The sequence below is a fragment of the Microcaecilia unicolor genome, chromosome 10, assembly GCF_901765095.1.
Source record: "Microcaecilia unicolor chromosome 10, aMicUni1.1, whole genome shotgun sequence".
NCBI classification, from domain to species: domain Eukaryota; kingdom Metazoa; phylum Chordata; class Amphibia; order Gymnophiona; family Siphonopidae; genus Microcaecilia; species Microcaecilia unicolor.
The window spans coordinates 108,075,211-108,098,566 of NC_044040.1; the positions used below are offsets into that span (position 1 = coordinate 108,075,211).

General features: G+C 47.3%; 1 protein-coding gene across 1 annotated transcript in view; it reads left to right on the forward strand.

Moving 5' to 3' along the window:
- The window catches only part of LOC115478324 (cohesin subunit SA-1-like), a 241,134-nt gene that overhangs the window by 126,273 nt on the left and 91,505 nt on the right, over positions 1–23,356 (forward strand). The window contains exon 3 of the mRNA XM_030215627.1: positions 16,102–16,225. Within this exon, the coding sequence (XP_030071487.1) occupies positions 16,102–16,225 (124 nt within the window). The remainder of the gene's footprint in view (positions 1–16,101; positions 16,226–23,356) is intronic.

A 23,356-nucleotide genomic window follows, 5' to 3' on the forward strand; every position in this document is an offset into this window, starting at 1 on the left:
TGAATCTTCAGATCAACCTCCTGGAGCTCCGGGCGATCTAGAATGCTCTAAATGCTTTCAGAGATTACGCCAGCAAGCAGGGGGGCACCAGATCTCACCCTTTGTGTCAGAAGGCGAACTGCATGTGACATTGGGCTCGCTGACCTGGCATTACCTGGTGGGCAAAAACAGTCTGGCTGACATACTGAGCAGGGTTATGCAACTGCGTGAGTGGTCTCTCAGCATGACTGTTGCTTGCGAGGTCTTCGGAGTTTGGGGCACCCCTTCAGTGGATCTCTTTGCCACTTAATTCAATCTGTCCTTCAGGTATGTTCCAAGCTTCAGGTCCACGGCAGACTAGCATCGGATGCCTTCTTTCTCCATTGGGGGACAGGTCTGCTGTATGCGTATCCTCCCATACTTCTTGTAGGGAAGACTTTGCTGAAACTTGAGCAAGATTCTGTGGGACCAAGATTCTGATTGTGCAGTGTTGGCCTCGGCAGATCTGGTTCCCTCTACTTCTGGAGTTAACCTCCGAAGAACCATGGAGATTGAAGTGTGTTCCGACCTTCATAACTTAGAACAAGGGATCTGTTCTACATCCCAACCTTCAATTTCTGGCTCTCACAGCTTGGATGTTGAGAGTGTAGAGTTTGCTTCCTTGGGTCTTGAATTTTTTCCAGGAAAGATTCCATTAAGAGGTGTTATTCTTTCAAATGGAGGAGGTTTGCTGTCTGGTGGGAGAGCAAGGCCCTACATCCCCCCTGCTTGCCCTACACAGATCCTGCTTAAATACCTTTTACACTTGTCAGAGTCTGGTCATAAGACCAACTCTGTAAGGGTTCACCTCATTGCAATTAATACTTATTGTGTAGAAGGTAAGCCCATCTCTGGATTGCCTCTAGTTTGATTCATGAGAGGTTTGCTTTTGTTAAAGCCCCCTGTCAAACCTTCACCAGTGTCATTCTTTCCCAACTGATGATAGCTCCTTTTTAGTCACGGAATTCCTGCCATCTGAAGTACTTGAACTGGAAGGTTGTTTTCTTGTTGGCTGGCTGTTACTTCAGCTGGTAGGATCAGTGAGCTTCAGGCCTTAGTAGTGATGCACCTTATGTTAAGTTTCATCACAACAATGTAATCCTATGCATGCATCTTAAGTTCCTGCTGAAGGTGGTGTCTGAGTTCCATCTGAATCAGTTGATTGTCTTGCCAACATTCTTTACCTGATCTCATGCCCATCCTGGCGAAACTAGCGTGCACACCTTTGATTGTAAGACAGCATTGGCCTACTACATGGAGCGGACAAGGCCTCACAGACAGTCTGCCAAACGTTTTGTTTCTTTTGATCCCAACAGGATGGGGGTCACCATCGGGAAATGCACCATCTCAATTTGACTGGCAGATTTCATTTCCTTTAGGCCCAGGCTGGGCTCGCTTTGGAGGGTCGTGTCATGGGTCATAGTGTCGGAGCCATGGCTGTGTCAGTAGCCCACCTGAGGTTGGCTTCCATTGAAGAAATTTGCAGAGCTGAGATGTAGTCTTCATTCCACACATTCACATCTCAGGATACTCGATGCAACAGTCGGTTTGGGCACTCAATATTGCAGAATCTGTTTGGGATCTAGAATCCTCCCTTCTAGGCCTGTTTTGTTCTGTTCTTGTCTGCACTTTCATTCAGGTTGTATATAGTTTCAGGTTAATCTGTGTAATGTCTTCGCCATTCTGAGGCCCAATTGACCAGTGTTTGTTGTTTTGGGTGAACCTGGATGCTAAGGATTCCCCACTCATGAGAATATGCAAGCCTGCTTGTCCTCGTAGAAAGTGAAGATACTTACCTGTAGCAGGTATTCTCGGAGGACAGCAGGCTTATAACTTAAGTACATAAGAGTATCTATACTGAGTCATGCCAGTGGTTCATCTAGCCCAGTATCCTGTTTTCCAAACTGTGGCCAAGCCAGGTCACAAGTATCTGGCAGAAACCCATATTCTCACAATCCCACCTACCACCCCTTGTAGTTGTCCCTTTCATTATTTTATTTTTGTTTTTTTTCTTTAAAATAAAACTGAGGGAGCCACACTCTTGTGGCTGGCGAGACGGAACTCACGCATGTGCAGTGGAGCGCGTCTTGTGCTTCACAAAGCTCTGATTTTTTTTACTTTGGCAGAAATGTCGGACCGGGTGACGCGGATCGGCGTCTAACCACTTGTGAGAATATGAAGCTTGCTGTCCTTGGAGAATACCTGCTACAGGTAAGTATCTTCGCTTTATTCACAAAGGAAAAATATTTAATATTTAACACTAGTAAAAAAAAGCCCGTTTCGAAACGCAATGAAATGGGCGCTAGCAAGGTAAATTCCCACCCATCCTCACTCTCTCCCTCCCTTCCTTCCTTCTTTCAGAGTTGGACCCTCCTCCCTCCCTGCAGACCCCCCTCCGTCCCTCCCTCTCTTCCTCCCTTGTGAGTTCCAGAGCCCCCTCCCAAGTTGCAGACCCCCCTCCCTCCCACTTCAAGGTCCCCTTCACGCCCCTCCCATCGAGTGGCATACTCCCTCCTCCCATCGAGTGGCATACTCCCTCCTCCCTCCGATTTAAACACCCACCCTTCGCGTTACTGCCCCCTGGCCCCCCCGTGGCACGACCCTGTGGACACCACCCTTTTCTTCGGAAAACCTCCCCCGAAGTCTCTGCGTACCTTTGCTAACGGAGCCGAACTTCTGTTCTCGGCTGCGGGGCGCTCCTTGTTGAATGAGCATCTGTTGAAGTTTCTGTGCGTGTGTCTGATGTCAGACGCACGCACAGAGAGTTGGACAGATACTCCTTCATCAAGCCACGCCCCGCAGGCGAGAAGCGAACCGTCAGTAGAGGTAGGCGACGGCTTCGGGGGAGGTTTTTCGGAGGAAATGGTGGTGTCCATAGCAGGGCTGTGGAGTCGGTACAAAAATCCTTCGACTTCGACTCCTTAGTTTATGGTACCTCCGACTCCGACTCTGACTCCGACTCCTCAGTTTTTAATATGTATTTTTTTTGCATGTTGACTGAAAGAGTGCAGCATGCAAGGCTGCATGTTAATGTTTGGGTTTAAAATCTATGTCATTGTGACTTTTTATTTTATTTATTAAAGAAACTATAAATATTCATTAATCCTAAAGTTTAAACAAAAAAACACACATAAAAAAACAAGGTTATGTTTATTGTTTTGTGGGGGCTCAGAGAGGAGGTGCTCTACAGCAGGTCGGTAAATGCAGAGGGAAGCTCTCCAGCAAAATAGTTCAGCTGGACACTAGTGAAACAACTAGGTACTAAGCTTTATTCACAGCAGAGAAGTACTTTATTCAAATGTATGAGGAGTCGGTACATTTTTGCCAACTCCGACTCAATGTACCTAAAATTGCTGCCAACTCCGACTCCACAGCCCTGGTCCATAGGGTCGCGGCAGGGGGTCCAGGGGGCAGTAACGTGGAGGGGGGGGGGTGTTCCAATCGGAGGGAGGGGGGAGTGTGGAACTCTGTGGGAGGGGCGTGAGGGGCCTTAAAGTGGGAGGGATGGAGGAAGGGAGTGACGTGTGTACTCCTGCCTGTGTCGCTGTGTGCTTGGGGTGGTGCAGGGTGGTAGTGGTGGCTACCTGGGGTGGGTGTAAGGGTGAGTAGCGGCGACTTTGGGGGGGGGGGGGTGTTGCGAAGGTCAGATACTACGCCTCCTTTCTTCCAATGGGACGTCATCTCTCTCTAGAAAAGGCACCTCCAACGTGTCAAATAGGGTGAGCGATGCGATTGGGTGAATGTCATTGCTCCGCCCTCGACGTCATCACGTTGTGACGCGTGGTCGGGGCAGACACTCATGTAGCAAAATCGATCTTAGCCACTTCACCTCTCATTGCGCAAAATCGATCTTAACCACTTTTAGAACGTTGGGAGAGTGAGGCTTCGTTAGAACGTTGGAGGTGCGTTTTATATATAGAGAGAAAGGTATCATCAACATCTTCAAATGTGGTATATATCATTCAATGTAAAAACTGTGAAGAAGTGTGCTATATTGGAGAAGCAAGCCAGATGCTAAAGATGAGATTAATGTAGATAGACATCATATGAAAAATGCCAATGTCAATCAGGATGTGAACTCTGTGGGACAGCAATTTACAAAACAAGAACACTAAAGAATACTGAAAGGAAACTAAGACAATCCAGTAACATTAAGATCTTTTAAGTCAAATTTGATTAAATATTTTGATACCCACCAGATAGAACTTAACAAAGATCTGGGTTTTATAGCCCATTATAAACCATAAAATTGTAGTGCTTTGTTACCCTATCTGCAATCCATCTCTCCCTGTCTCTCATCCACCCAGCTCCCCCCTCCCCCACCCTCTTCCTGTGAGACTTTTATTGGAATGCTTTTGTGTTTCACTTATATGTACTGATATTTATCAACATTTGCTTATTTCTGATCTGAAGACTATTTATCTTTGAAAGGTAATCAAAAAATGCATTGTTAGTCTTATAAAAAGGCGGTATCTTATTTTCTTTTCTGTTTTTTCTTTATTTGTATTTATCATCCTAGGCAGTAAATTGTTCTGTAAACTTTTTTCCCGAAAACTTTATGTCCTGGTGAAAGCACAATGCACCGTTTGGACTGCAAATGAGCCTTGGCCTTTTATCTAGAGTGTACTAAAGACAGTAGACAATCCTCCCAACTTTTTTTTTTTTCGACCCAGAAAGCATGGGGGCAGCCATCAGTAAACACACTTATCCAATTGGCTAGCTGATTTCATTTCCTTCACTTATGTCACAGCTCACAATGTCAGAGCAATGGCTAGGTTGGTAGTCCACTGAAGTCAGCCTTGATTGAGATTTGCAAAGCTGCATCGTAGTTATCAGTCTACACATTCACATCTCACTGCTACTTTGAGCGGGATTCCTGATACAACAGGTAAGGCCAACTGGAAACCAATTAAAAAAACAAAACAAACAAACTTATGTACATCCCTGTTGTGTGGGTGAAGCCTAGAACAGAACAAAAATGGGCTAGGAGGAGGAGTTGGATTCTAGACCTAGAGCAAATTCTGCAGAACTGTTTGACCAAACTGGGTGTTGTAAGTCCCTATTGTATAATGTTTTTTTTTTTTTTTTGTGAGCCTGGTAGCTAGGGATTCTTAACTGTAATCGTTGTCCTGTTTTTCCTAGGAAAAAGTGAAATTATTCACCTTTAACAGATGACGTCTGAGGACAGCAGGATACATTACCATAGACCCTCTCATCTCCCGTATGAGTTCCATTCTCTAAGGTTTTGTATTCAACTGCTGGTTATGCACAGTTGAGGCAGCCAGGAAGGCAGGCATGCATGCACGATCAGGGCTGCCAAAGGCTTCTAAAAAAACTAGAACACATCTGCATTGGAGCTCTGATGATTTCATCCAATTATGGTAATATGTTTGACTGACCTCTGAGTACACCTGCTATAGGAAATTAACTTTGCTTTCTCTAAGCACTTATAGGCTAGATGCTTTTGCGAGGGAAGATATAGCCTTTTACATGGGGATGCTTATTGTAGATACTTTGTGGTTCCATTCAGTTTAGGGCTTGTTTTTTTTACATTCCACTGGATCTAGATTGGTCTGAGGGATAAGGAAGGAAAAATTTGGTCCTATTTTGTTAATTTTCCTTTTTTGAGTCCTCTAGACCACTCCCAAAGTTGCACCCTTTCTACACAAGTGTGATGACTTTTGGTCCAGAGTGGAAGTAGTTCCAGGAAGTCTTCCGTGGTTGAGTGTTTTATTCTGGTTGTTAGTATTACCCTTCCTGAGGGTTACATAAGTGTTGCTGTACTGGGACAGACAGAAGGTCCATCAAGCCCCCAGCGGCCAATCCAGGTCACAAGTACCGGGCAAGTTCCCAAAACAGTACAATACATTCTATGCTGCTTAGCCTAGCAATAAGCATTGGCTTTTCTAAGGCCATTTCAATAATGGCTTGTGGACTTTTCTTTTAGGAAGCTATCCAAGCCTATTTTAATCCCTGCTAAGCTAACTGCTTTTACCACATTCTCTGGCAACAAATTCCAGCGTTTAATTACACGTTGAGTGAATAAGTATTTTCTGAGTTGGTTTTAAATTAACTACTTTATAGCTTCATTGCGTGCCCCCCCCCCCCTTAGTCCTAGTATTTTTTGAAAGAGTAAACAAGAAATTTGTCTATCCATTCCACGCTACTTATTATTTTATATACCTCTCGTATCTCTCCTCAGCCACCTTTTCTCCAAGCTGAAGAGCCCTAGCCTGTCCTCATAGGGAAATGGTCTCTTCCTTAGCGTCCCTCCGGACTGGCCCAGAATGCTTTCTAGCAGGTGGAGACTGAGAAAAAAAAAACTGACTCCAGTGAGCCAATAAGAGCCCTTGCCAAATAGACAAAGATCCAGTAATCTCGGTCTCTAGCAGGTGGAAGGTGGTGAGCCTTTGTCTTTTTTTCTATTCTGTACTTTATTTCTCTTTGTGGTAAATGGTTCTTTGAATTAGATCTGTGCATCTTAAAAAAAAAAAAAAAAAAAAAAAAAAGAACAAAACCTTCTCAGAGACAGAGGCCCATGGGGGTCTCTTAGAGCCTCGGGGGGTATTAAACTCGGGGGGGCCAAGTCCCTCCCCCATACCCTCCCTGATATTTTTTGGTGCAAGTTTCCCAGAAAGCTGGTATTCTTACAAAAAAAAGAAAAACAAAAGTTTTCTCAAGCTCTTCACGGGAAGAGCTTTGGAGGCAGGTAGAGGCAGCTACTTAAGAAAAAAAAAATTGTCAACCAGTCTGCTGTTTGCAAACAGAGCCGCATTTTGGCTTGATTTAAAGAAGCAGGGCAGCTCCTTCGTTGTTCCTTTAAAAGGGTACCTTTGCTTCTTTCTTTGTGAACAGCTGACAGCAATGTCAGAAAAAATTCGTTGGTGTTCCACTTGGTGCGAGCAGGGTATGTAATTTCTGCACTGCTGCAGAGGATTTAGTAGAGCAGGGTGCAGGGGCCAAGAAATCGTCAGCAGTGGGGGGGGGGGGGGGGGGGCATTTGGGCATTTTAGCGGTGGTTGCGTCTCTCGGTGCCGGTTTCAGCGGGAAACATTGCCATTTTGAATTTCTCGCTAAGTGCTGTGCCCCAGGCCTCTCTGACTGCTGGGCCTCTGCCTCCTGCTCAAACTCCTGTTTTCTCAGCAAGTGAAGGAGGATTTCCTCCTGAACTTGTGGTACAGATGTACCAAGCCTTTCTGCTGCGCAAAGCTGCTCCTGTGGACCCTCCGGGAAAAAGATCTCTGGAGGGCTCCTCTTTGCCTCTAAATCAGGTCAGACACTCTGTGGAGGTAGAATAGAATTTTTCTTTTACCTCTGATCAGGAACTGCCATCCTTAGAAGAGGAAGCATGGTTACCTGAGGAGCAATTTTCTGAGGACTTTGAACAGACAGTAGATGGAGAAGAATCTCTTCCTGTGGGTGAGGATCCTTCGGTGGTAAGGATTTTTCATAAAGATGATCTTCAGGAGCTTATTTCTCAGGTTTCTTCTACTTTGCATTTTGATGATCAAGGTGGCCAAGCCTAGAAAGGTGGATTTGCTGGTCAAGGGTATTCGCAAGGCAGGTATGTCTTTTCCTATGCATCAGGGGATATTAGGGATATTATTCAGGCTCAGTGGGATGTTCCTGATTCTGCTTTTTGGCTTTCTAGATCTGTGGTTAGGCTTTATCCGGTTCCTGACTCGGATAAAGACCTTTTGCCCCTCCAGTAGTAGATGCGGTAGTTTCCACGGTTACCAAGCGAAATACAGTTCCTGTGGATGTTGGTACGGCGCTGTGGGATACCCAGGATCGCCGTATTGAATCCTTGCTGAAGAATTACTTTGATGTTTCTGCTGAAGCAGTGCAGGCTGCAATTTGTGGGTCCTTATTAGTGAGAGCTTGTTTCCGCTGGTCAGAAAGTTTTTTTCGACCGTTCTTCAGATGATCTTTCAGCTGTTGATGCTGAGGTGGCAAAGTTGGAAATGGGTTCAGCCTTTTTGGCAGATGCTCTTTATGATTTGCTTCGGGCTTTTTCTAAGTCTATGGCTCTCTCCATCGCGGCCCGTCGTACTCTTTGGCTGCGTGGCTGGTCGGCGGATGCGGCTTCAAAGTCCAAGCTTAGTAAATTTTCCATTAAGGGTTCTTTTCTGTTTGGTGAAGAATTAAATTAGATAAGCTGGTGCATAGCCTGTGTGAGGCTAAGGTTCCAAAATTGCCTGAGGATCGTCCGAGAGGTTCTGGCAGTGTCAGTTTTTCAGGTCGTGGTAGAGGCCCAGATTTTCGTCATCGGCCGGGCAGAGTTTTTCCGGTGCAACGCTCCATGTTTTTCAAAAGGACTCGGTCCTTTCGAGGAGGTCGTAGGGGAGGTCGAGATGAACAATGAAGGTTTGCGGGCCCAGCCTCTAGTCCAGGTAGGTGCTCGATTGGCACAATTTCAAGGGAGGTGGGCCTAGATTACTTCGGACCAGTGGGTACTCGAGGTTATTCGAGACGGGTACGCCTTAGAGTTTGCTCATCCTTTGTCAGATGCTTTCCTACAATCTCCTTGCTGTTCTTGCATCAAGGCCGGAGCCGTTGGAGATACTCTTCGCAAACTTCTGGACCTCCGAGCAATTTGTCCAGTTCCTTTGGAACGGTGTCAAGGCTGTTACTCCATTTACTTTCTGGTACCCAAGAAAGAGGGTTCCTTCCAACCGATTTTAGATCTCAAGGTGGTCAATCGAGCTCTCAAGGTGCCCTCTTTTCGTATGGAGACTTTATGGTCCGTGATTGTTGCGGTATGGTCTGGGGAGTTTCTGACTTCTCTCGATCTTACAGAAGCCTATTTCCACATTCCTATTTGTCCTGCACATCAATGTTTCCTCCGTTTTGCAGTGCTGGGTAAGCACTTTGTTTCATGCTGTTCCTTTCGGACTTGCGACTGCTCGCATGTTTACCAAGGTCATGGTCATTGTAGCTGCGGCTCTCAGAATGGAAGGCGTTTTAGTCCATCCTTACTTAACCACTTGGTTGATCCGGGCAAAGTCTTACCACAAGAGTGTTCAGGTGACAGCTCGGGTGGTGGAATTCTTACAGTCCCTAGGTTGGGTAGTCAAAATGCAGAAGAGCCGTCTTCCGCCTTCTCAGTCGTTAGAGTGTCTGGGAGTTCTGTTTGACACAAGGCAGGGTTGCGTGTTTATTCCACCGACCCTTGTCCTCAAATTACAGTCTCAGATTCGTCAGTTAAGGGACTATCTACTGGTTCTGGGATCCATGGCGGCAATGATCGAGGCAGTGCCCTGGGCCAGGGCTCACATGAGGACTCTCCAGAGGGCTCTTTTGTCGAGGTGGTCTTCGCAGACGGATTCTCTTCATCAGAAATTACCACTTTCGCTCCAGGTGAAGACCAATCTTCGATGGTGGCTTTGAGAGGCCAATCTGACCAAAGGTATGCCTCTAGATCAGTCCAGCTGGATTGTTGTGACGACAGATGCCAGTCTCCAAGGCTGGGGAGCTCACTGACCGGGACAGTTTGCTCAGGGCCTCTGGTCTCGTGAGGAGACATCTTTGTCAATCAACCTGTTAGAGACCAGAGCAATTCGTCTGGCGCTCCAGGGTTTTCTTCATCTTCTGAGAGGCGGAGCAGTCAGAGTGATATCAGGCAATGCCACCGCGGTAGCGTATATTAATCGGCAAGGAGTGACGATTTTCTCAGTCACTTGCTCAATCCTGGAGAGTGGTCTCTAAGCGAAGTGGCGTTTTGGCAACTGGTCAGTCGTTGGGGGTGTCCCAGGATGGATCTATTTGCCTCCGCCTGCAATGCAAAACACACCTCTGTTTCTCAGTCGTCACAAGGATCCCAAAGCACAGGGAGTAGATGCTCCTTCTTCAAGCCAGGCCTCTGTATGCCTTTCCTCCATGGCCTCTGATAGGGCGTCTTGTTCAAAAGGTCGAGACTCACAGGGGGCGTATGATCTTAGTACCACCAGATTAGCCTCGCAGACCATGGTATGCCGATCTGTGGCGTCTTCTGATAGATGTTCCCTTCAGACTTCCTGTCATGCAAGATCTGTTGACGCAGGGTCCGGTGGTTCATCTGGATCCGGGTCGATTCTGTCTTACGGCCAGGCTCTTGAGAGGGCTAAGTTGAGTAGGAAAGGTTATTCCGCTAAGGTCATTGCTGCTATGCTTTGTTCTCGTCGCCGTTCTGCCTCTTTGAATTATGTGCGTACCTGGAGAATTTTTGAGGCTTGGTGTAAGGAGTTTAGTCTATCCCCTTTTTATGCCTCTGTTCCGTAAATTTTGGATTTTTTGCAGCGGGGTTATGACAAAGGTCTTGCTTTGGCTTCTTTTAAAGTGCAGATTGCAGCTTTGGCATGTTTTCATGGTCCTTTCCACAGGAGATCTCTAGTCATCCGGATGTGCTGCGTTTTTTGAGGGAGGTTAATCTCCGTCCCCCGTCTCTGTTCTTTTCCTTGTTGGGATCTGAATTTAGTGCTTTTGGTTTTTACTAAGCCTCACTTCGAGCCTTTGTCGTCCTGTTCTCTGAAAGACTTGACCCTGAAGATAGTATTTTTGGTGGCCGTTGCTTCTCTCAGCTGGTGGTATTGCCTGTGTTAGGTTCTTCGGGGTCAGAGGAGCTGCGGCATTTGAAGCGTTTGGATGTCAAACGGGTGTTGAAACAGTATATGAAGTCTACTTTTGACATTCAGTGATTCTGATTGGAGGTTCATGCAAAGGGTTTATGGGCCTCTAAGCCCACTATTTCTTGGTGGCTTAAAGAAATGATTGCCTCAGCTTACCTTCTTTCTGGGAAAGCTGTTCCAGAGCATGATAAGGCTCATTCTACAAGAAGTCAGGCAGCCTGTTGTGCAGAGCATTGTCTGGTGCCTCCGGAGGACATTTGTCGGGCAGCGACTTGGTCGTCTGCATTCTTTTTCTAAGCACTATTATTTGGATGTCCTGAGTTGTCAGCAGGTTTCTTTCGGAGCGTGCGTCTTGACGGCGGGGCTACTAGGGTCCCTCCCGTAATTTCACTGCTTTGTTACTTCCCATCAGTCACATTCTGGCCCGGTCCGGAGGGACGCTAAGGAAGGGTAAATTAGGCCTTACCTGCTAATTTGCTTTCCTTTTGTCCTTCTGGACCGGCCCAGATCCCTCCCTTCAGGTATCTGTGTTTTCAGGGGTTGAGAGAGATTTTTTTCTTCGGAGCTGTGTTACTATAATTTTAGTTTATTTCTTTAGTTAAAAAAAAAAAAGTATTTTTGGTTATCTAAATGTCCTGTTATGCAGTGGCATAATATGTTTGTAGGCACTCACCCTATGTTGACAATGTGCCGTTGGCTGCTCAGGTTTTTGGATGCACAGATCATTTTTCTTCTGTGGCTTTACTTCTGCTTTGGTACTTTAATACTGGATCTTTCTCTAGTTGGCAAGGGCTCTTATTGGCTCGCTAGAGTCACAGGTTTTTTTTTTCTCAGTCTCCACCTCCTGGAAGGCGTGCACAACCCATCAGTCACATTCGGGACCAGTCCGAAGGGACTAAAGGAAAGCAAATTAGCAGGTAAGGCCTAATTTACCCATCCCCTTTATCCTTTTCATTACCCTTCTCTGTACCTTTTCTAATTCCACCATATCTTTTTTTGAGACGTGTTGTCGATTGCACACAGTATTCAAGGCATAGTTGCACCATTGAGCGATACAAAGGCATTATAACATCCTCATTTTTATTTTCCATTCCTTTCCTAATACCTAGCATTCTATTTGCTTTCTTTGCCGCCTCAGCACAGTGAGCAGATTGTTTCAAAGTATTGTCAATGATGACTCCTAGATCCTTTTCCTGGTCGGTGATGCAAGGTCGTCCTAACGCGGAACTTTGCATCACGTAACTATAGTTCGAGTTCCTTTTTCTTACATGCATCACTTTGCACTTGTTCACATTAAACATCTACCATTTGGATGCCCAGCCTTCCAGTCTCATAAGGTCGTCTTGCAATTTTTCACAATTCTCTTGTGGCTTAATAACTTTGAATACCTTTTGTGTCATTGGCAAATTTAATTACCTCATTAATTATTCTCATATCTAGGTCATTTATGAATATGTTTAAAAGCAGCGGGCCCAGCACAGACCCTTGTGGAACACATCTACCCTTCTCCATTGAGAATACTGACCTTTTAACCCTATGTTTTATATCCTTTAACCAGTTTTTAATCCTCAATAGAACTCTACCTCCTCTTCCGTTACTTTCCAATTTCCTGTTTTTCATGAGGTACTTGCTAAGGATGTAAAAAGAATTGAAGCGGTGTAAAGAAAAGCTACGAGAATGGTATGGGATTTGCGTTACAAGACGTATGCGAAGAGACTTGCTACTCTGGAGGAAAGGAGAAATGGGTGATATGATACAGACGTTCAAATATTTGAAAGGTATTAATCCGCAAACGAACCTTTTCCGGAGATGGGAAGGCGGTAGAACTAGAGGACATGAGATGAGATTGAAGGGGGGCAGACTCAAGAAAAATGTCAGGAAGTGTTTTTTCACGGAGAGAGTGGTGGATGCTTGGAATGCCCTCCCGAGGGAGGTGGTGGAGATGAAAACGGTAACAGAATTCAAACATGCGTGGGATAAACATAAAGGAATCCTGTTCGGAAGGAAGGGATCCTCAGGAGCTTAGCGGAGATTGGATGGCAGAGGTGGGGCTGGTGGTTGGGAGGCGGGGTTAGTGCTGGGCAGACTTATATGGTCTGTGCCCTGAAAAAGACAGGTACAAATCAAGGGGCTGGTGGTTGGGAGGCGGGGCTAGTGCTGCGCAGTCTTAAACGGTCTGTGCCCTGAGAAAGACAGATACAAATCAAGGTAAAGTATACACAAAAAGTAGCACATATGAGTTATCTTGTTGGGCAGATTGGATGGACCGTGCAGGTCTTTTTCTGCCGTCATCTACTATGTTACTATGTTTATCCCACTGATTCTGGACTGGTGTGGAATTCTCAAGAAAGAAAATCAACAGGTAGGATCATATCTTTTCTTTATCTCTTGTCCTGTTCGTCTGTCCTAATTAGATTGTAAGCTCTGTCGAGCAGGGACTGTCTCTTCATTTTCAAGTGTACAGCACTGCGTATGTCTAGTAGCACTTTAGAAATAAGTAGTAGTAGTAGCTTTGTTTATGTGTATAGAACATCTGAAGTGTATATCTGTTTTGGAGCAGGGGGAAATTTCTGCATAAGAATTCGTGCACTACTGGAGCTTGTTCTGAGGGCCTATCTTATAAAAGTGTATGTGCCTGTTAGGTGCCTTTTTGCAATTTTTCCCAAGGTCTTCTGGTATAGAAGTAACCCCAAATTTGTTTCTATTATATCATGTTCTGTCGCTGAACTATTGCTAGTTCTATTGCGTACCACAGATCAATTCAGAGCCTTGTGGGTTGTGTCCCTCTACCAGCAAGTGGAGATAAAGAACCTCCGAGGTTTGCTATATGTGGACCTGTGCAGCCAACTGAACCTCAGTATTCTCTCTATCTGGCAGGTGAAGGGACATCTCTGTGCAGCTCTGGTTTGATTTGGCTACTGGGTCCTTTGGGCCTAGTTTAGTACAGTCAGGGGTTGAGTGGCTGTTTGCAACTTGTGGTATACACCTGGTGGTGCCAGGTCCCTCACGGTCTCCCCCTACCTTTCCTCCGTCGCCCGGGGCTGTTGGCCTGATTGGGTGTTTCCTTTCTCTCCTGACTTTAAAAAAATAAAGGTAAGAGACTTTGTTTTTGTTTAATCATACGGAGGAACTAGACGTTCTGCTGAGTCAATTTTGCTGCAGTTGTTTGTGGGGCATGTCAGTGCCTTCTGAGACGGCTAAACGCTGCTCCCGGTGTGGGGGCTGGAGAGCAGCATCAGGGGAATGTGAGTCCTGCCACCATCAGCCCACAGCGGGAGTTCAGCGTGACGGGGGTTCCCCTCATGCGTCCGGTGAGTCAGAAGCGCAGGGGATAGTTTCGGTGGTTTCCTTGGGCAGTTAGTGTAGCGCACGTTGGTGGGTGCCATTTTTTCCTCTCAGGCGCAACCCGCTCCACACTTGGCGGTTGATAGACAAGAGGCGCAGCGCGCTTCTGTGACACAGGCTCCGATGGAGGGAGGCGATGTAGAGGGAGCAGGGGAGTCCCTTGCAGTTCCTTTCCCCCAGATTTTGTTTTATTAATGCACAATGCCTTTCTTTTGAAAAAGTCAGGAGCTTCTCTTCAGGCAGCCCGTCTCTTCCTCAGCAAACCGGTTGCTGCAGCCTTTGTCTTTCCTGCCAAAATGTTCCCGGGTGACACGGCCCTGTTGTCTCTCCGGGCTCTCCCTCAGAATCTTTGGATTTGGCAGATGCGGTCACCCTGCCCTCTGAGGAGGGGGATGATCGACGGCTGGCCGCCTTTTTCGCAGGGAAGAGCTTCCCTCCCTGATTGGGCTTTTGAGGTTTTGTCCATTTCACCCCCTGAATCATCAGGGGGAACAGGTGCAGTGCCCTCTGTTATGTCTGGCACCAAATTCCCACCTCGTTTCTTTCATGTGTATGAGGCCATGAAGATCTTTATTTCGGTGCAGTGGGATACGCCGGACAGTGGGCTTAAGGTTGCTTAGAGCTATGTTGCGTCTTTACGCGCTACCTGCTCCTGACTTAGACTTGCTGGAAGTCCCTATGGTGGATTCCTTAATCACAGCAGTCACTAAGAAAACCACTCTCCCTGTGGAGGGTAGCACGGCACTCAAGGACTCTCAGGATCGTAAGTTGGAGACTTGCTTGAAGCTGAAGTAGCGGCCCTTTCCATGCAGGCTTCAGTTTGTGGCTCCTATGTGGCACAGGAATGCTTATCGTGGGTCCAGAAAGCCGCCTCTCCGGAAGATCTCTTGGCTGTTTTGCCGGCCTTAGAGTCCGGTTTAGCCTTCCTTGCGGATCTTCTTTATGATCTTTTGAGGGATTTGATGAAGGAGGTTTCCTTAGTGGTCACCGCGCGTCGCTGGCTGTGGTTGCGGCATTGGGCTGCAGACGTGGCCTTTAAGTCACGTTTAGCAAGGCTTCCTTTTAGGGGAAAGCTTTTGTTTGGGGACAGACTTAGAACAGATTGTGAAGGACCTCGGTGACTCTAAGGGCCAGCGCCTCCTGGAGGACAGGTCCAAGTTCGTACGACCAGCGGGACCTATACCTAAGTTTAGGGATACACGTCATTACCGTCCAGGTAGTGGGACCTCTTTTCAGCGAGCGAGGTCTTCTCAGAGACCTCAGCCCTTTTGAGGTGACAGGCAGGCCTTCCTTTCCGGTAACAGAAACCAGCCCGCAGCCAGATCCGCCCAATGACAAGGCCTTGGTCCATATGCAGCCGGTTATTGGGTGCATACTGTCCCTATTCCTGGTGGAGTGGACCAGGGTAACATCTGACGAATGGGTCTTGGAGGTTATCAGAGACGACTACAAGTTAGAATTGGCTCGTCAGATAGTAGACTCTTTTCTGGAATCTCCTTGCAAATGTTCCGCCAAGGTGCGGGCCGTTCGACACAGATCAATCCAGAGGCCCCCCCCCCCCCCCCCCCAGGCTTTCTGTTTGCGGTTGGTTAGTTTTTTGGGGGTTCAGTTCTGAATGTTCCTTTGATTAAAAAAATAAATATATGTTGGGCAATTGGTCTGACAGTGTCAGGAGAGTTTTCTATTGTTTCCATTCCACTGCTTTGGTATCGTTCATACTGATGTTCAGTTGACTGCACAGGTCCATATATAGCAAACCTCGGAGGTTCTCTCTATCTCCACCTGCTGGTAGAAGGACACAACCCACAAGTTTCTGGATTGATCTGTTGGGACTAATGGAAAGAAAATTATCAGGTAAGAATTTTTCCTTAACTGATATATTCACATTGTAAACAAAGCTATAAAATATTTTTCTGGATACATTTAGGTGGAATCTCAGGTATTAAATATTTTTCTCCTAACTCTGAGTAATTTGTGAGAATCAACTGATTGGCTTAATTGGAGGGGAGAAGATAATTGTTTTTCACTTAAATGTGTGCAGACTTGAATGTTTAGAAAGCACTATTGCTTTAAGTCAAAGCTGTCATGGTATGCCATTCCTGAGTGGTATTTTTTAAACTGTATTTTATAGGGAATCCACAAATCAATCTTCTACCACAGCTGCCACTACTATTGCACCTCAAGATGTTAACAGTGAGCTTGAAGAGCCTGAAGTCAAAGGAAAGAGAAAAAGGGGCCGCCCTGGCAGACCTCCAGTATGTGCTGTTTTTTTTTTTCCTCATGGATTTTTAAATATGCCTGTTTTATTGTGGTCTGTAGTAAACAAGCTTTCTAATGAGCCATATGTTTGCAGATTCTGGGTAAAGTTTCTTAAACATATATTTAATAATGAATGTGTAAATATAACAATGATTATTTCTGGTTTAAGAATTATGAATTTCTATTTGCTTTGTTTCAGCATAGACCAGACCATTGATGAGACTTGTACTTTTGAGGAGCTTCTTATCTGTAGTCTCCTGAGTTGTTTTCTCCCTATCTTCAGTTTTAGTGTTGGTCTGTTTCAGAGAAGCCAGCTGTTCTTGTGCACTGTCGATTATAATGTTTGGTTCATTTGTGATTTTTTTGAAACATTCCCATTTGTGTATTTTTTTTATACACATTTGTGTCACACACTTTACCTGATAGGAATTTTTTGCATTCATAAATTGTGTACAGATTTAAATTTTAGATATATATTTGCATACAGCTTGTGTGCATTTAAAATTTTTAGACACGAACTGAATGACTGCTCTCAAGTAAACATCTTTAACATATGGGCGTAGAAATAAAGTGCAACTGGTCGAGAGTTGGTCTAGAGCTACTGTTGGGAACTCCTTCCTGCTTACTGTCACAAATGTTTTCTGTGTGACGCTTTTGAAACAGTCTTAATAGAGCACATGCAACCTGCTCAGGACTAATGCAGTAGCAACTGTTCTAAAGAGTTCTGAGCGCCTTAGGCGTTTGGCCTGTTGCAAAAGCTGGATGGGTCCTTCCTTTCAATTAACCTTTGGAAATCGTTCTCCATCAGGGAAGGCATTGGCACTGTTAGGGAAGAAGAGGCAGTGTCCCATTTTGTTCTCAGTAGGTACTTTGCTAGTTTTTGTCAAGTCACTTGTCCCTTATTCTCCTAGGTATTTGGATTTGGGATCTGATATTGACAGAGGAAGATGAGTGCCAGATGTCCTAGAATTTTAAATGGGTTTGGCATGAATGTACTGACAAAGCAGTTGACCTGCTTAGCCACTCTGGGTATGGGGGTACATCCAGTTCTGGGTTCTTTTTGGAAAGGACAAAAAAAATCTTTAGATTTACGGCTTCTGTCTGTTGAACCCTGTGATCTCGAAGAGAACTGAATCCCAGTATCTAATCAACGGGGAACCTGGATTGATGAAGTCTCAGCTACCTCACAATTCCATGGTGGTGGACTCCGCTCTCAAAAGAGCCAAGAGTACTAGGGACTATGCCTTGGCCTCCCCAGGCAGAGAATCTAGAATCTTGGACTCTTTTGGGAGGAAGGCGTATCAGGCCGCTATGCTCGCTGCCAAAATCCAGACATACCAGCTCTTCACGAGCATCCACTTGCGGAACTCGGTGAGGCAACTGTCTAGCTTGGTTGATGCGCTCCCTCCGGAGCAGGCCGAGCCTTTTCACCAAGTGGTAAGGCAGCAGAAGGCGTGTCAAATTCCTAGCCAGGGGCACGTTCGACACTTTTGATGTAGCGTCCAGAATCGCTGCTCAAGGTATAATGATGTTCAGACTCTCATGGCTGCATGTCTTTGACCTGGATCATTCGAGGGGATAACCTTTTTGGTGAGAAAGTAGAGGATCTGGTTGACCAGCTCAAAAAGCAAAATGATGCTATGGATCCTCTCTCCAGCCGGGCGTCTTCTGCTACTGCCTCCTCATCTAGGAGGGTTTTTTGAGGGAAGATGAGTGCTCTCTATTTCTATGCTAGGCGTACCTACACTCCTGCTTCTCGGCAGCCTGTCCAGTCTCAGTTGCAGCGCGCTCCTCGTCAACAGCGTGCGCCTAAGGCCTCTGCGTCTCCCCAGCAAAAGCAAGGGATGGGTTTTTGACTGGCTCCAGTTCAGCATAGCCTCAGAAAAAGTGTCCGTACCGGACGACTTGCTGGGCAGGGGGAGGTTGATATTTTTTCACCAGAGGTGGCCTCTCATAACCTCTGATCGGTGGGTACTTCAAATAGTCCGGTCAAGATAACACCCTCAATTTGGATTCCAGACCAATTGTCCACCGGGAGCTCATTCTTACAATTCCCAGCACTAATTGGTTGTTGCAGAGGAACCTAGTGGTTAGTGCAGTGGACTTTGGTCCTGGGGAACTGAGTTCAATTCCTACTGCAGCTCCTTGTGACTCTGGGCAAGTCACTTAACTCTCCATTGCCTCTGGTACAAAATATGTACCTGAATTTCTCTGATTACAAGTAGGCTGCTTGTTCTCACTGATGGGTGAAGTCCACGGTAGCCCCAGGAACGGAAATCTTCCCTAGCAACAAAAAGTTTGCTAGAGCCTTCGAGCGCGCGGGTGAGGCCATCTTCCCGCCCATCGCGTGAGAGTCCCGCTTAGTCTTTTTCCGCGGTGGAGAGTGGCTGTTTATCGGTCTCTCTCCTCACCCCAGTAAGAGCCTTTGCGTCTTTTTGGCAGTGTTCCTCCCGTCGCACTTTTATTTTTCAGTACCCTGTCTGTAAAACTTAAGGGACTTTTTTTTTTTTTAACTCTTAGTTTTGGCCCTTTTTAAAGTTTTATTTTGTTTTTGTCGTGCCCTCTTAGGCCGTACGTATGCATTTTCCTTTTTGTGTCTTTCTAATTGGCATTATCGAGAATTTTGACTTCCTTGCCGCTATTTTTCCATTCATGTCATCGAGGACTCCCAGCGGCTTCAAGAAGTGTACTCGGTGCAATTGGGCGATCTCAGGTATCGACCCCCACGCGTGGTGTGTCCCCAGTGCCTTGGGCCCGACCATCGCCCAGACGCATGTAAGTTGGGTCTTAGCCTTAAAAAGCGGACACAGGCGTCGAGGAAAGCTCTACAGGATCGTCTTTTTGAAGCTTCGCCTGGTTCCTTGATGTCGACATCGGTACCGCAGTCGGTGGCATCAGTGTCGGCACCAGAGATGGCATCGACCTCAGGAGCGCTGGTAATGGCTGTCCGGAGACCACCACACGCTGGGAGCAGTGAGACGTCGATTGGGTCTCCACCTGCCTCGAGGACTCCTGCTGTGCAGGCCCATCGGGACCGACCACTCTCGGACCCGACCCCGAGGAGGCATGTGGATTTCACATTGTCCTTGTCAGTACCGAGGAGCACCTGTGACCTGCTTCGAGCGAAGGCGAAGAAGCATCGTCATCGTTCTCCTTCCAGACACAGTACTGGGAGCCCCGGGGTGTCGAAGTATTCGGCACCTGTGAAGCGCCGATGCCGGGAGGAGCACTCACCCTCCATTCAAGAGGTGTCGGTGCGTTGGTTTTTGGGCAGCTGGGTACCGCCTCCTCAACATCCACAGATTCTGACGCCGACTCCTACGCCGACCCCCGCAGCCTTTCTCGACAGCGACTTTGGACGAGCGCATCTGAGCGATTCTTTCAGGTCTTTTGGAAGGGCTGCTGCATCAGTCTGCTCCAGTGCCGGGGGTGCTTGCGCCCCCGGTACCGTCGATGGAAGCGGCAGCTGGCTCTTCGCCTGTGGTGTGGTCCCTGACGCCGGTACCGCCTTCGGCATCGACGTCGGCTGCCACCCAGGTCGACTCCCCATCGACGTCGCTGGAGGGAGCTTCACCGCCTGCATGGGAGTCGACTTCTCGACATCGCCATCGAGGACATGGTTCCTCGGTGTTGAGACGGGCCTGGTTTCGAACTGCAGTTAAGGAACTCTTGTCCGATACCGATGAGGATGCCTCGTGGGATGAAGAGCAAGATCCCAGCTATTTCTCTTCTGAGGAGTCTTGTGGTCTTCCCTCTGATCCTACTCCTTTATCAGAAAGAAAGCTTTCTCTTCCGGAGAGTCTTTTTTTTTTTTTTTTTTCTCTTCAGTTTTTCGGGAAATGTCTGTGGCTATTCCCTTCCCTGTGGTCTCTGAGGATGAGCCCAGGACTGAGATACTCGAGGTCCTTGACTATCCTTTGCCACCTAAGGAGTCATCCACGGTTCCTTTGCATAATGTGCTCAAGAAGACTCTTATGCAGAACTGGATGAAACCACTAAGTAATCCCACCATTCCTAAGAAAGCTGAGTCCCAATATCGGATTCATGGAGAACCTGAGTTGATGAAGTCGCAGTTACCTCACGACTCTATGGTTGTGGATTCCGCTCTCAAGAGAGCTGGGAGTTCTAGAGATTTCGCCTCTGGGCCCCCGGGACAGGAATCTACACCTCTAGTCTCTTTTGGGAGGATGGCCTACCAGTCCTCTATGCTCATGGCCAAAATTTAGTCTTACCAGCTCTACACGAGCATTCACTTGAACACGGTGAAGCAACTGGCGGTCGACAAGCTTCTCCGGGGCAGGCCAGGCCTTTTCAGGAGGTGGTCAGGCAGCAGTAGGCATGTCGTAAATTCCTGTCCAGGGGTGCTTAAGATTCTTTTGATGTTGCATCCAGATTCACTGCCCAAGGTATAGTGATGAGCAGACTCTCATGGCTGCGTGCCTCTGGCCTGGACAATAGCAGCGGATTGCGGATGCCCCTTGCCGGAGGGATAATATTTTTGGCAAGAAAGTCGAACAAGTGGTCGATCAGATCACTCAGCGGGAAACCGCTGTAGACAATCTCTCCCGCCGGGCGCCTTCTGCTACTACCTCATCAGGTAGACGATTTTTCTGGGGAAGGAGGAATGCTCCCTATGCTTATAACAAGAGTAGGTACAATCCTCCTTGACAGCCTTCTCAGGCTCATCCCCAGCGCGCTCATTCTCGTCAACAGCATGCACCAAGGCAGGCCCCTGCAGCTCCCCAGCAAAAGCAAGGGACGGGCTTTTGACTGGCTCCAGTTGAGCATACCTGCTATAAAAGTGTCCGAGCCGGATGGCTTGCCAGTCGGAGGGAGGTTAAAATTTTTTCACCAAAGGTGGCCTCTCATAACCTCCGACCGGTGGGTTATCCAAATAGTCCGGCTGGGATACTCCTTCAATTTGATCTCCAAACCTCCAAATTGCCCACCGGGAGCTCCGTCCTTCAGCTTCCAGCACAAGCAGGTACTTGCAGAGGAACTGTCTGCCCTTCTCAGCGCCAATGCGGTTGAGCCCGTGCCACCGGGGCAGGAAGGGCTGGGATTCTATTCCAGGTACTTCCTTGTGGAAAAGAAAACAGGGGGAATGCGTCCCATCCTAGACCTAAGGGCCCTGAACAAATATCTGGTCTGAGAAAAGTTCAGGATGCTTTTCCTTGGGCACCCTTCTTCCCATGATTCAGAAAAACGATTGGCTATGCTCTCTGGACTTAAAGGATGCTTATACTCACATCCCGATACTGCCAGCTCACAGTATCTTCGATTTCGTCTGGGAACACAGCATTTTCAGTACTGTGTGCTACCATTTGGTCTCGCCTCTGCGCCCAGGGTGTTCACAAAATGCCTTTGCAGTCGTGGTGGCGTCTCTACACAGACTGGGAGTGCATGTGCTCCCTTATCTCGATGATTGGCTGGTGCATAACACCTCGGAGGCAGGAGCTCTACAGTCCTTGCAGATGACTATTCAACTCCTGCAGCTACTAGTGTTTGTGATAAATTATCCAAAATCCCATCTTCTCCCAGTGCAAAGACTCATTTATAGGAGCTCTGCTGGACTCACAGACTGCTCATGCTTACCATCTCGAAGCGAGGACAGACAATCTTCTGTCCCTTGTTTCCTGGGTACGAGCGTCTCAGCAGGTCACAGCTTGGCAGATGTTGAGATTGCTCGGCCACATGGCCTCCACAGTTCATGTGACTCCGATGGCCCGTCTTCACATGCGATCAGCTCAGTAGACCCTAACTTCCCAGTGGTTTCAAGCTGCGGGGAATCTAGAGGACGTGATCCAACTGTCCATGAGTTTTCTCACCTCCCTACATTGGTGGACAATTCGCTCCAATTTGACCCTGGGACGTCCCTTTCAAATTCCTCAGCCGCAAAAAGTGCGGACGATGGATGCGTCTCTCCGGGAGTGAGGAGCTCTTGTCGATGGGCTTCACACTCAAGGAAGTTGGTCCCTCCAGGAAATAGGTTTTCAGATGAATCTCCTGGAGTTGCGAGCGGTCTGGAACGCACTAAAGGCTTTCAGAGATTGGCTGTCTCATCAAATTATTCAAAATCAGACAATCAGGTTGCTATGTACTACATCAACAAGCAGGTGGGCACCGGATCTCGCCCCTTGTGTAAGGAAGCCGTCAGGATGTGGCTTTGGGCTCGCCATCATGGCATGTTTCTCCAAGCCATGTATCTGGCAGGCGTAAACAGTCTGGCTGACAGGTTGAGCAGGATAATGCAATCCCATGAGTGGTCTCTCAACTCTAGAGTAGTACGCAAGATCTTTCAAGCGTGGGGCACCCCCTTGATAGATCTTTTTGCCACTCAGGTAAACCACAAGGTCCCTCATTTCTGTTCCAGACTTCAGGCCGACGGCAGACTTACATCAGATGCCTTTCTCCTTCATTGAGGGAAGGGCCTTCTGTACGCATATCCTCCCATACCCTTGGTAGGAAAGACTTTGCTGAAACTCAAGCAGGATCGAGGAACCATGATTCTGATCGCTCCCTTCTGGCCGCGTCAGATTTGGTTCCCTCTTCTTCTGGAGTTGTCCTCCAAAGAACTGTGGAGATTGGAGTGTTTTCCAACCCTCATCACTCAGAAGGAGGGAGCGGGGGCGTTTCTGCATCCCAGCCTCCAGTCCCTGGCTCTCACGGCCTGGATGTTGAGAGCGTAGACTTTGCCTCCTTGGGTCTTTCTGAGGGCGTGTCCCGAGTCTTGCTTGCTTCCAGAAAAGATTCCACGAAGAGGTGTTATTCTTTTAAATGGAAGGGGTTTGCCGTCTGGGCCCTAGATCCTCGTTTATGTCCTACACAGACCCTGCTTGAATACCTTCTACACTTGTTCGAGTCTGGTCTCGACCAACTCTGTAAGGGTTCACCTTAGCGCAATTAGTGCTTTTCATTATTGTGTGGAGGGTAAGCCTATCTCGGGACAGCCTTTAGTTGTTCGCTTCATGAGAGGTTTGCTTTTGTGAAAGCCCCCTGTCAAGCCTCCTACAGTGTCATGGGATCTCAATGTCGTTCTCACCCAGCTGATGAAACCTCCTTTTGAGCCACTGAATTTTTGCCATCTGAAGTACTTGACCTGGAAGGTCATTTTCTTGGTGGCAGTC